Source organism: Microcaecilia unicolor, chromosome 2 (genome assembly GCF_901765095.1).
Source record: "Microcaecilia unicolor chromosome 2, aMicUni1.1, whole genome shotgun sequence".
Taxonomy (NCBI): domain Eukaryota; kingdom Metazoa; phylum Chordata; class Amphibia; order Gymnophiona; family Siphonopidae; genus Microcaecilia; species Microcaecilia unicolor.
In genome coordinates, this window is record NC_044032.1 from 226144256 (window position 1) to 226158496 (window position 14241).

The 14241-nt window shown below is 44.9% G+C and overlaps 1 protein-coding gene across 3 annotated transcripts in view; it reads right to left on the reverse strand.

Annotated features, from left to right (window-relative positions):
• Positions 1 to 14241, reverse strand: part of SVEP1 (sushi, von Willebrand factor type A, EGF and pentraxin domain containing 1) — a 538231-nt gene that overhangs the window by 266984 nt on the left and 257006 nt on the right. For all 3 annotated transcript variants that reach the window (XM_030193745.1, XM_030193746.1, XM_030193744.1), the window contains exons 23-24: positions 12461 to 12574; positions 4273 to 4474 (exon numbers count right to left, since the gene is read on the reverse strand). In XM_030193745.1, the coding sequence (XP_030049605.1) occupies positions 4273 to 4474; positions 12461 to 12574 (316 nt within the window). The remainder of the gene's footprint in view (positions 1 to 4272; positions 4475 to 12460; positions 12575 to 14241) is intronic.

Here is a 14241-nt window from a genome sequence, read left to right on the forward strand (position 1 = left end):
ATTTATGATCATATACTTTTATGCATTTTTATAAAAACTCTTTTCTGCATGTAAAACAAGTTTTACGTGAATCAAAAGCTTTATAATATGACCTCCATATGTCTGCAGTACTGCATTTATCTGATATGCACCATATGAACACTTAATAATACAGATATATTTGTAAAACTGAATGAAATCCTTTAGAAAAATAGCCCTGGAATATACAAAGCAAACACAAGAGGGCATCACTGCTGTACAAATGATAGAATTTGAACTTGATCTGAAATTTTTTCTTGACAAAGAATACAGAAATGAGAATCAATATATTCATGCTCTTATGTTTATATCTATTTAATATTTCAATACCACTTTTCTCAAAAGTAAGCAAAAGCAATAAAGACAAATGGAAAGAGAGAAAACAGTAACAGGAATATAATCAGGAAAAAGGAGTACAGAAAACGCAGCTAGGAAAACACAGTACTGCTCCCTAGGATCCACACGCTGACCAACCACAGCTTATCAGTACGGAAAAGCCAAAAAGAAGAAACAAGTTTTTAACCCAGATTTATATTTAGCAAATTAAGTATCAATCCTGAGAAACAGAACTGCACAATGATAGAACTGAAAATAAAAAGGCTGACTAAAATAAATTCCACCAATATTCAACCAGCGATGGTGAACGTTTTGTTTTGCTGCCAGCATCATTCCTGGATATTCAATGCCGGGCCCTGTCTGGGCCTTAGCATTGAATATCCTTTTTTTTTTTTGAGCTAGCTAACACATAACTGGTTAAGTCAATATTCAGCCCTTGACCGCATAATACAAAATGCTTACAGACTGGACTGCTATTTATGTGGTCTGGTTCAAGCAGTTTACTTATGCCGTGAGGGGCTGAAGATAGGCACTTAACCTGACTCTGCCTCTGGAATGCCCACACATAAGCAGCTTTTGAATTCGGTGCTAAACGGTCATTTCCAACAGCATTTACCACGTTATTGTATTAATCCGCAAATGAACCTTTTCCATAGATGGGAAGGTGGTAGAACTAGAGGACATGAAATGAGATTGAAGGGAGGCAGACTCAAGAAAAATGTCAGGAAGTATTTTTTCACAGAAAGAGTGGTGGATACTTGGAATGCCCTCCCGCGGGAGGTGGTGGAGATGAAATCGGTAGCGGAATTAAAAAATGCGTGGGATAAACATAAAGGAATCCTGTTCAGAGGAATGGATCCTCAGAAGCTTAGCCGAGAATGGGTGGCAGAACCGGTGGTGGGAGGCGGAGCTGGTGGTTGGGAGGCGGGGCTAGTGCTGGGCAGACTTCTACGGTCTGTGCCCTGAAAATGGCAGAAACAAATCAAGGTCAGGTATACACAAAAAGTAGCACATATGAGTTTATCTTGTTGGGCAGACTGGATGGACCGTACAGGTCTTTTTCTGCCGTCATCTACTATGTTACTATGTATTGTGGCAAAACAGGGGGTTTTCAAGCCTGTGAATTGTATAAATGTTTTCATGTTGTGTATTTCTGGCCAGCAGGTGGTGTTTGTTTTCTGTTTTAAAGTTGTTGCAGAGAAAGACTGTTTCTTTTTCAGTTTTAGCCCTATGGGAAGGTAACCTGCAGTGCCATTGGCCAGACACTTTCAAAGCAGGGGCATAGCCAGATCTTGGCGGGAGGGGGGGGGCCAGAGCCCAAAGTGGGGGTGGGGGAAAACTTAGCCCGCCCCCGCCACCACAAGGTACCTTTGCTGGTGGGGGTCCCCAACCCCCGCCAGCTGAAGCGTTTATCTGTGCCGCGCTGGTCTTGCACTTGCTTACTCTCCTGTTTTCAACACGCCGTGCACTGTATGCTCGTTTTAATGAAACCAAGTATACGCGAGCATGCTCAGTTTCATTAAAACAAGAGCATGCACGGCACGACTGGAAACAGGAGAGAGGAGACAAGTGCGAGACCAGCGCAACACAGATAAACGCTTTAGCTGGCGGGGGTTGGGGTCAGGGACCCCCAGCCAGCCAAATCAGGGGCCCCACAACCAATTTGCGTGGCCCTCCCCATAGCTATGCCCTGTTTCAAAGTTGCTGCTCTGGGCTCTGATTGGCCCTGGAGTTCAAAAGTCTCAGAAAGGGAGTGCAGATGGTAAACATCCCTGCCCTGAGACCCTGTTCAAGACCTGTGAGAAGTTATTTTCCTGAAACTTCCCAGGTGCTACCCAGGTAGTAACAAAGTGTTTAGATTGCTTTATTATTGATCTTTATTCAGTTACCTGTTAATGCTTGTTGTTTTTCCACCTGTTTTGTATTGTTCATTGTTCTACTTTTTCTGATAACAAACCCATTAGTTTTTTAGTGCTGTTGTGTCTGGACTGACTAACCACCTTATAATTGAAAGAGAAAAACGCCTAGATTTCGACCCAAATCGGGAGATAGACGTTTATCTCACAAAAACGAATAAATCGGTATAATGGAAAGCCGATTTTGGACGTTTTCAACTGCACTCCATCGCGGAAGCGGACAAAGTTGACGGGGGCATGTCGGAGGCGTGGCGAAGGTGGAACTGGGGTGTGGTTATCGGCCGAGGAGAGATGGACGCCTTTCGCCGATAATGGAAAAAAAGTATGCGTTTGTAGCTAGAATTTAGGGCACTTTTCCTGGACCCTGTTTTTTCACAAATAAGGCCCCCAAAAGTGCCCTAAATGACCAGATTACCACCAGAGGGAATCGGGGATGACCTCCCCTGACTCCCCCAGTGGTCACTAACCCCCTCCCACCACAAAACATGATGTTTCACTACTTTTTATTTTCACCCTCAAATGTCATACCCACCTCCCTGGCAGCAGTATGCAGGTCCCTGGAGCAGTTGTTAGGGGGTGCAGTGGACTTCAGGCAGGTGGACCCAGGCCCATCCCCCCCTACCTGTTACAATTGTGCTGCTTAATGCTTAGTCGTCCAACCCCCCCCAAACCCACTGTACCCACATGTAGGTGCCCACCTTCACCCCTTAGGGCTATAGTAATGGTGTAGACTTGTGGGCAGTGGGTTTTGAGGGGGATTTGGGGGGCTCAACACACAAGGGAAGGGTGCTATGCACCTGGGAGCTCTTTTACCTTTTTTTTTGTTTTTGTAAAAGTGCCCCCTAGGGTGCCCGGTTGGTGTCCTGGCATGTGAGGGGGAGCAGTGCACTACGAATCCTGGCCCCGCCCACAAACAAATGCCTTGGATTTATTCGTTTTTGAGCTGGGCGCTTTCATTTTCCATTATCACCGAAAAACAAAAACGCCCAGCTCACAAATTGTCGAATAAAACATGGACGTCTATTTTTTTCAAAAATACGGTTCGGTCCGCCCCTTCACGGACCCGTTCTCGGAGATAAACGCCCATGGAGATAGACGTTTTCGTTCAATTATGCCCCTCCACGAATCCTGGTGGTTTGTGTTTTGGGTCTTTGGGTGCTATCTAGGAACTGTGGGACCTCAGTGTCCTTAGAAATCACTAGGGAATAACTTGAGAGTGGGAGACTCACCCAGAGGCAAGATGAGAAGAGAGTGCTAGCACAGAGCACATGACCAGGCGCAGGCGGGCCTGAGCAGTGCTGGGCACAGACCCTCCAGGTGGCTCCAGGGTTAACCCAAGGTGGGTGGCTAGGCATTTCATGACAGTTATCTTCACTGAAAATGACCGGATAACTGTGAACAAGCGATTTAACCGGCCAAAGGCCATTTCTAACTGGTTAAATAATTTTGAATATCGACTGGAATTTTCCAGATTTTTGTTTTGAGGACAGGAATGTAGGGAATAAGAACATTTGATAAGTAAGCAGCTTGCCTGGAGTAAACTGTTCTCTATGTAATTATTACAATTTTAAACTTAGGACTCCTTTTACAAAGCTGTCATACTGATCAGAGTGCGCTGAATGCAATGCCCATGGGAACTGAATGGGCTTCTTTGCATTCAGCATGCCGTAAATCAGTAGCGTTGCTTTGTAAAAGGAGTCCTAAGTTTAAATTCTGTAAGTTTTCTTTTAATAAATGAATGATATGATCAAACTTATGGGAAAAAGTATACGTTTAACCACTGTATTTTGAATGGTTTGCAGATACTTAAGTGTGGTTAGCTTAAGGCCATTTTATTTTCTCCTGCCAGTCTGCACAGAAAATCATGAGAAGAAATTCAAAGATTTCATGTGCAAGATACTGAAGGCATATGATTGGTTGAAGTCTTCCCCAGAATCTGTCATTTCTATTTCAGTGCACACATCCTAAATTCACTGTCTCGAGTCATAGCAGTATAGTTCACCTGTAGCTATCAACACCATCGATGCATTTGGCTCCATTTTTGCAGGGTGTACTATCACACTCATCAATGTTCTTGTCACAAAAGGAACCAGTAAAACCAGCTGGACACAAGCACTGGAAACCACCTTTCTGATCCTCACAAATGCCATGGTTTAAACAGGGGTTTGACAAGCACTCATTGGCTTCTGTTTCACAGTGGGTGCCTAAGAATAGGGAAAGTGAAAAGAAAAATCCTGTGAAAATGGAGGCCATAAAATTTAATCTGTAAACATTCAAGATCTTTTTGATTAAACATCTAGGAGACAATGGAACATGTTCAAGGAAAAAGCACTCTGCTTATTTCTTTTTATCCAAATCACTTTCTTGACTCAGTTAAAAAAAAAAACAACAAACGAACAAAACCTGAAATTGGAGGACCACCACTTAACTGTTACCTCAAGCATCTCTCATCTTTGTACTGAGACCCCATCCTCTTCCTCTCTGCCTCCAGACACTATAGAGTGACACTGACACATCACTACCAATTCTGCTGGACTCATCACTTACTTGGATCCTAAAAATTCAGACAACCTTTAAAAACTGTTTCTATCACCTGCAACAACTATGAAATCTCTCTACATTTGCAAACAGAAGTCTGAACACAGTGGTCCATGCCATGTGTATTGTATATTGGTCAAATAGAAAAGAGCTTTCATGGGGCATGTCCAAGATGGTGTGTTAGGCAGACAAGTTATCTAATGCTTTTTTCCTAACTCATTGATTTTCCTGGTTTTGGAGATGCACTAGAGGTATTGGGGGATATGCATAAAAGAGGCCTGTCTTCCAATGAAGGAGAAAGACATCCAATGCTAGCCTGCCATGGGCCTGAAGTCTGGAACAGAACTGAGGGACTTTGTGATTGAGTTGAGTAGCAAAAAGATCCACCGAGGGGGTGCCCCACGCTCAGAAGATCTTGCGGGCTACGCCCATATTCAGAGACCACTCGTGAGGTTGTACTGTCGAGCTCAGCCTGTCGGCCAGACTGTTGTTTACGCTTGCCAGATAAGTGGCTTGTAGAAACATGCCATGACAGTGTGCCCAGAACCACATCTGGAGGGCTTGCTGACACAGAGAGCGAGATGCGGTGCCCCCCTGCTTGTTGGTGTAGTACATTGCAACCTGATTTTCTGTTTCAATTCAGATAATTTGGATGGACAGCCTATCTCTGAAAGCCTTTAGAGCATTCCAGATCGCTTGGAGCTCCAGGAGGTTGATCTGAAGATGTTTCCTGGGGGAACCAGGCTCCCTGAGTGTGAAGCCCATTTACATGAGCTCCCCCACCCCAGGAGAGATGCATCCGTCGTCAGCACTTTTCGCGGCTGAGGAATTTGGAATGGACGTCCCAAGGTCAGATTGGATCGAATTGTCCACCACTAAAGAGAATGTACAAGGTCGGTGGACACATGGAAGACATCTTCTAGATTCCCCGTGGCTTGACATCACTGAGAAGCCAGGGTCCATTGAGCAGATCTCATATGCAGATATACCATGGGTGTAACATGAACTATGGAGGCATATGCTCCAAGAGTCTCAACATCTGCCAAGCTGTGACTTGCTGAGATGCACGAACAGTGGACACCAGGGACAGAAGGTTGTCTGCCCATGCACCAGGAAGATAGGCTCGAACTGTTCTTGTGTTGAGCAATGCTCCAATGAACTCCAATTTTTGTACAGGAGTGAGATGGGACTTGGGGTAATATTTTACGAACCCTAGCAGTTCTAGCACCTGAATAGTCCTCCGCATGCACTCCTGAGCACCATCTTCTGAGGTGCTCTTCACCAGCCAGTCGTCGAGATAAGGGAACATATTATTATTAATTATTAATTAAGATTTATTTACCGCCTTTTTGAAGGAATTCACTCAAGGCGGTGTACAATAGGAATAGATCAAGCATGAGCAATAGACATTTTCAGCAGTAAAAATATTCAAAAACAATACAAAGTATGGCATGGTATACATGTCTGAAACAAAACAAAATCTCCTAAAAAAAATGCTCTTTGGTAAAAACAACCAAATGAACTACAAAAACCAAAGATCTGAACTCAATGCCTGCAAATAGCAGTATCTTTTACCTTCTCTCACTTGGTATACATGTCAACACAATACGTAATAGAACATTATAGGTGATAGCGAAGGGTAAAGCAAAGATGTAACATATAGAAGGGTAAGAAAGTAGGAAGAGTTAGAAAGTAAGGTGATTGATTTAAAGAAAGTTGCATATGAGGTCAGAGAAATGTTTAAATGTTATCTCAGCTAGAGTAGGAGTGGATAAACATGTCCTGCTGCAGTATATGCAGCCTGAGTACTCCTTGTGTGTGTGAGTGAGACTAACGAGTTAGTTACTTCTTCCAGTAAAGGCCTGGTTGAAGAGCCAAGCTTTCACCTGCTTCCTGAAGTAGAGATAGTCTTGTGTTAAGCGCAGCCTTTCAGGCAGTGCATTCCAGAGTGTGGGGGCTACTCCGGAGAAGGCTCGCTTGCGGGTATCACATTGTGTAATGTCTTTTGGAGAGGGTGTGGTTAGTGAAAGTCCTTGGGAGGACCTTAGTGTCCTTGATGATCTGTGGAGGATCATCCTATTTTTCAGGTACTCAGGGCCATTTCCTTTCAGATCGTTGAAGATCAGTCATAGAGTTTTAAATTTAGCCCTCTATTGTACTGGTAGCCAATGAAGTTTTTGCAAAAATGGTGTGATATGGTCACGTCGCTTGCAACCTTCTATGAGTCTTGCTGCTGCATTCTGAATCAACTGAAGCTGGTGCGGCCCTTTGTAGTCAGACCATTGTATAGTGCATTGCAATAATCCAGTCTTGATTTTATCATGGCATGTACAACTGGGATAAGATTTATCTTCTCGATGTAAGGAGAGAGGCAGCGTAGCTGTCGCAAATAGTAGAAGCAGCTCTTGAAGGTTGCTTGGATTTGGGGAATCAGAGTAAGTGTTGAATCTAACTGTATTCCAAGGTTTCTGACTTTTGATTTGAGGGGGAGTTCATACTTCCCAAAAGGGATTTTGATGTCAGGTACGTATCCACTTGTGTTAGGGACCCAGAGAAGCTCGGTTTTACTTAGGTTCAGGCAAAGTTTGTTGTGTTTAGCCCATTCATGAATTGAGGTTAGACAGGTAATCAGTTTATTCAAGGCTGTAGGTAAGTCAGGTTCAATGGGTATGAGTAGCTGCACATCATCCGCATAGATGTAGAACTGAGTGTCCATTGACCGAATCAGCTCAGCTTGTGGTTTGAGGTAGATAATGAACAGAATAAGTGACAGTATCGATCCTTGTGGTACCCCGCAGGTCAGTGTCCATGGTGGTGATGAGTTGCTGCCAAACATTATGGATTGTTGCCTGTCTGATAGGTAAGATCTGAACCAAGCAAGTACTTGTCACGTTTTCAAAGCTGGAACTAGGTTTGTGAGCCCTTGGACCACTGCTGAGGAGCGGCAGCGGCAGGCAAAACTACCCCACACAGGACTAAGACAGAACTCTGACAGGGACGGCTAGACTTCACCTGCACTTAGCCGCCCTTCCCCAGGAGTTGAGCCCCTGGGTGCAGGTGGCTGGCAGGACTTTCAAGACAGGGCAGGAGCTGGATCCTAACAGGCAATACACAACAGAGAAGGGACTAAAAGCTGCCAGGCAACCACTAAGGGAACCACAGACAGGAGAGAGTCAGGACTGAAAGCTGCAAGCAGCCACTAAGCAAGAAACACAAACACAAGACAAGGAAAGGCAGACCAGAAACAAGACTAGGACCTAAGCAATAAAATCAAAGCTAACAACACACAAACAAACTAGAAACAGACAAGGAACTCAGACTAGAATTGGACTAGGCAGAAGTGCACAGCGTACACCCACATACCAGGGCCTTAGGCGATGCAAAGGCAAAGCAGAGAGTTTCCAAATGGCTAATAAGCCCAGCAGCAGCTGAGATTCAGCTGCAGCAATCACCAGGCACCTAAGGGTGCTGTGCAGGCTCAATCAAGACAAGCAAGTCTGGCAGGCCAGAAGATCCGGACTGGACTGGGCTGAAGTCTGGAACAGGAAACAGCACACAGACAATCCAATGCAGCCACCAGGCCGGGCCACCAGGGGGCGAGATGACTGAAAGCCTGAAACCAGGGCACGACCGTGACAGTACTATTCCATTGATACCTGTTTCTGTCAGTTGTGCTAGCATGATATCATGATCCACGGTGTCAAAAGCTGCAGAGAAATCAAGCAATACTAACATCGAGGCGAATCCCTTGTCTCGGTTTCTGTGAAGATCATCTAGTAGGGACACAAGGACTGTTTCTGTACTATAACCAGGTCTGAATCCAGATTGACATGGTTCTAGCCAGTTTCTCTCTTCTAGCCAGTCATTAAGTTGAACACAGACTGTTTGTTCTATGAGTTTCCCTAGAAACGGGATGTTGGATACTGGCCTGTAATTTTCAAGTTTGTCCTGATCAAGGTTGTTTTTCTTCAGTAGAGAGTGGACCACTGCCCTATTTAATGCTGTTGGTAGCTGCCCATTAGAAAGAGAGGAGTTCACAATTTTTGTGTACTCCCAGCCTATGTAGCGACGCTGCAACTACCGCTAGGCATTTTGTAAAAACTGTGGGAGCTGACGCTAGGCCAAAGGATAGTACGTGGTACTGAAAGTGAAGCGTTCCCAGCCGAAATTGAACATACTTCCTGTGTGCTGGAAGTATCGGGATATGAGTATATGCGTCCTTCAAATCCAGAGGGCATAGCCAATCGTTTTCCTGAATCATGGGGAGAAGGGTGCATAGGGAAATCATCCTGAACTTTTCTCGGACCAGGAATTTGTTCAGAGCCCTTAGGTCTAGGATGGGACACATCCCCCCTGTTTTCTTCTGCACAAGAAAGTACCTAGAATCCCAGCCCTTCTTCCTCTGGTGGAGCGGGTTCAACCGCATGGGTCTACAGAAGGACGGAGATTTCCTCTGCAAGTACCTGCTTGTGCTGAAAGCTGAATGAGTGAGCTCTCTGTGGGCAAATTGGAGGTTTGGAGACCATATTGAAGGTGTATCCCAACCGGACTATTTGAAGAACCCACAGGTCGGAGGTTATGAGAGGCCACCTTTGGTGAAAAAACATTAACCTCCCCCCAACCAGCAAGTCGTCCGGCACAGACACTTTTACTGTGGCTATGCTCTGCAGGAGCCAGTCAAAAGCTCATCCCTTGCTTTTGCTGGGAAGCAGCAGGGGCCTTGGGCGCATGCTGTTGACAGGAACGAGCATGCTGGGTCTGGGCCTGAGTAGGTTGGCGAGACGCTGCAGTGTACCTATGCCTAGAATAGAAATAGGGAGCACTCTGTGACCCACCAAAATACCTCCTAGTTGAGGAGGTGGAAGCAGAAGGCATGTCAGAAGCACACAGCCATGAGAGTCTGCACATTGATATACCTTGAGCAGAGATCCTGGATGCTACATCAAAAGTGTCGTATGTGCCCCTGGCCAAGAATTTACAACATGCCTTCTGCTGCTTGTCCAGCTGGCAAAAAGGTTCAGCTTGCTGCAGAGGGAGGGCATCGACCAAACTACGTAGACAGCTGTCGTACAGAGTTCCGAAACTGGATGCTTGTGAAGAGCTGGTATGACTGCATACGGTAAATGAGCATGGCAGTCTGATATATTTTCCTCCCAAAAGAATCCAAGGTTATAGCTTCCCTGCTTGGGGGTGCCAAAGCATAGACCCTAGAACTCTTGGCTCTCTTGAGGGCGGAAGTCACCACCATGAAGCTGTGGGGTAACTGAGACCTCATCAACCCAGGCTCTCCGTGGATTTAATATTGAGAATCTGTCTTTTGGGGGATTATGGGGACAGACAAAGGGGACACCCAGTTTTGCATAAGGACTTTCTTCAGTAGCTTATGCAAAGGAGCTGTCACTGCCTCTCTAGGTGGAGAGGTGTAGTCCAGGACCTCGAGTATCTCAGCCCTGGGCTCATCCTCCGCTTCTACGGGGAATGGAATGGCCTGAGCAATTTTCCGTACAAAAGATGAAAAGGAGAGGCTCTCAGGTGGGGACAGTCTCCTTTCAGGTGGAGGGAAAGGTTCCGAGGGAATCCCAAAGGACTCATCTGAGGAGAAGTACCTGGGATCCTCCTCTGACTCCCACGAGCGCTCCTCCTCGGTATTGGAGAGCACTTCCCTCAGTGACTTCCGAGACTGAACCCACCTCAATGTTGAAGACCCATGGTCTCGATGGAGATGTTGAGGGGCCGACTCCTGCATGGACTGCGGCGAAGCTTCCTCCATCTACGTCGATGGGGAACTGGCCTGGGTGGGAGCCGACACCGGAACTGCAAGCAGTGCCGAAGTCAGAGACCTCACCGTGGGTGGAGGGCCAGATGTAGCTGCAGCAGATGGCATGGTAGGTGCAAGCACCTCCAACTCTGATACAGTGCTAAGCAGCAGTCCTTCCAGCAGCTATGAAAGCAAGGCCCGGATCCGCTCATCAAGAGCCGCCATCGGTAAAGGCTGCAGGGCTGTTGGGACAGCAGGTTGCAGAATCGACAGGGGCTCAGGAGCAGGAACTTGACTGCTGGGAGACAAATGCGTTAGCACCTCCTGAACGGAGGGGGAGCGGTCCTTTTGGCGTCCACGCTTCTTAGGTGCTGAATCCCTCGGCGACCCAGAGCTCCTGGCACCATGAACTGAAGGAGAACGGTGTCTGTGCTTCTTAGCCTTCGCTCGATGCACCTCACTGAGACTCCTCGATGCCAACGAGGACGACATCGAATCCCCACATCGCCTCGAGGTCGGGTCTGACGATGGACAGTTCCGGGGGGGCCTGTACAGCAGGAGGCCTCAAGGCAGGTGGACACCCACTCGATGCCTCACTGCTCCCAGTGTGTCTCAGTCTCTCAGCAACCATCCCTACCTACACTCCCGTCGATGCTTCCCTCGATGTTGATGCCGATGTCGAAGGACCGGACTGAGCCCCAAAAAGTTTCTCACGTTGGGCTTCTCAGGCAAGTTGAGTCCTCTTCTTCATACAAAGAGCATAACGAGCTGAGCTTGAAAAAAAGAGCACAAAAAGAAGGGAGACCTGACCGAACAAGCCTAAGGATGGCCGCGGCTAAAAGAAAGGAAACTTAGACGCCGGTAAAAAATCTAAGAAAAATAAGGGGAAATTCTTTTTTTTTTTAAACAAACTGAAAGGGAAAACAAATAAAAAAGGGGAATGCGGTTGCGTGACAGGCGGGAAGGCACTCCGCACATGCGCGGTGCAGCGCTGCATGCATGCAAGGCTCTAGTAAACTTTTTTTCATTTTGCTATTCAATATGCCAGTTCCTGGACCAACGCGGATCGTTGACCCACTTGTGAGAATACTACAGCATGCTTGCCGTCAGAGAAATACTATAACACAGATTGTGGTGGACACCGGGTGCACAATGCAAGCTGCATTGTAGCCTGTAAAATAACACAACAAAATGTTGGAGTTATTTTACCACCTGGGAACACTAAGCTACCAAACTGCAGCCCGATGCTCTCAGGCTGCATCTTAAAGGGGCTGGCAACTGTGCTAAACAGATGTGGCCAGGGTGTCCCCAAGTTCTAGCTGCCTCTTGTGCCCCCCCAAATCAAGACCCCAATAGTATACCCCTAACCAGAACCCCAACTTGAAGGGCCCTGCAAGAACTGAACCTCTACCTTCCCCTACCTGAAGCACCCCCCCAAGTCTTTAGCCCCCACTCCCAGGCCTACCCTTTGAAATTCTCTGTGTCCATTAGCATGCCTTAAAAAATTGAGGGGGTCTTTTAATAAGCTGTGGTAGCGTTTGTAGCAAAAGCAAAGGATTAGCACGCGCTAACACTACCGCACTTAATAAAAGACCCCCTTAGTGTGCACAAAATCCAATTTAGCATGTGTCAATCTACAAATTAACATGGAAAGATTTGCATGTATAAAGTTCTACATATGTTAAAACATTTTTACTAACATGAATGCGTAAAACAAATTAAAAAATGTGTACAAAAAAAAAAAAAAAATAAACATCCAAAAACAGAAAAGGCCAAAACTCTAAAACAAACCAAAGATTTTCCCCTCCATGCACATCCCTAGTTTCCAGTGTTATAAATCTGGCACCTTTCATAATACATTTTTTAAAAATACTACATTATAAAACCTTCTCACCTATGAATCCATTTGAACAGATACAGTTATAAGCATTGACACCATCAACACAAGTCCCCTTATTCAGGCATGGGTTGGAACTACATTCATTTAAATCTTCTTCACACAGCTGGCCTAGAAAATGCAATTAGTGAAATATGATTCATATATCCCGATTAATTTTTTCTTAATCACCAAAGTTATTCATGAATACAACTTCTGCCACAATCAATTCAAACTTAGCTGATGTAGTAGAAATATCTGTGCACTAAAGCATGAAAGTCAATATTATTTAACCAAATATTTGCAAGAAAGGCAGTGCTGATGTGAATTTCTCTCTCAGGCACTTGAATAATTAATTTTGATACATATTTTCAATGCAGACAGGCAACTGCACTAGTCAAAAACTATGCAGTTAGAAATATTAAAAGCATTTGATCTGCTCATTTTGGAAAAGAAGGGCTCACTGCATACAGTTTATAACAATTAAACACCATATGGATTTCTCAGAAATACCAATGATTTTGTAATAAATTTCCTTCAACTAACAAGGAATGATAAGAGCACCAGCCAAGTTTTGTTAAACTTACTATACCTTCGGCAAATATGATTTGCTGTTAAGTAAGGAAATTTACTACTATTAATCATTTCTATAGCTCTACTAAGCACTAACACAGCCAGAAAACACCAACTTCTCCTGAAAGCATACTCAGACCAATTTTAAGATAGGTACATTATTTTTCAAGATCCTGTTGGCTTCTTCTCCTTATCTATTGGAAAAATTGTTACGGTATATTACAGGTGAATGATTATATTCATTACAAGAAAAAATGGATGGATATGTCCTGTTCTTAAAGGGGGGGAATTATCAATGTGGGCTACTGATGGGTTATTTTACCATAGGGTCCCATTTTGTGCAATGAGACTTTGTGCTAAAATAACCCACATTAGCCTGTATTGACAGCTTCCTCCCATTCAGTCTTAATGTATGTGGAGACTTTAGGGAGGGCCTTTTTATGTTATTCCCTTAGGAATTATTTAGCAAGGTCAATGAGACCTGGATTTTGTTTTGTTTTTAATTGTTCTTAAGACTTTTTGGAGCTCTTTTACTAGAGTGCACTGAAATTTTGATTTAGTACAGTTTAAAACAGAATTTTCCAGCATGCTAAGCACAGATTTAATATGGTACTTAATAAGGCTTTTTTAAAAAATTTGTAGGTTCTGTGTTAATGGCCCAATTAGTGTGTGAGACCTGCAAAAAATTAATGCAGGACACAGGAGCTAACTTTTGAAAATGATTGGGGGTGCTGAACTCATAACGCACTACAAATTTCCCCTCACTCAGCAAAGAAAAAAAAAAGGAAAACCAATATACATCTAGTAATGAATGACCCAGCCTATATCTAAATGTCAAGAGCAGGTAATGTGGACATGGGAAAGATTCATGAGGCCAAATCAAAAGCTAGGGTCCTGCCATTCTCTCCTCTCCCTCACAGTTTGTCAGCATCATTCTCTCTCTCTCTCTCCAGGCCATCTACAGCACCTTTCTCCAAACAGTCCCTCTCGTCCCTCAGCCCATGTACTACTTCTACTACTTATTATTACTCTTTTCCCCTGTTTTTTCACTTTGCCCCTAATTTCTTCCTCCTTGCTTCTTCTTGTCAGGAAGGCGCAGACTTCAGGAAGTCAAGGGACGGAGAGAGAGGAGACGCAGCGACCCGGTGGGGGTGGAGGTTGCAGGAAGGTGCACGAAGACCACGGAACACGTTTAAAGTTGTTTTAAAGGGAACTCAACTTGGGGA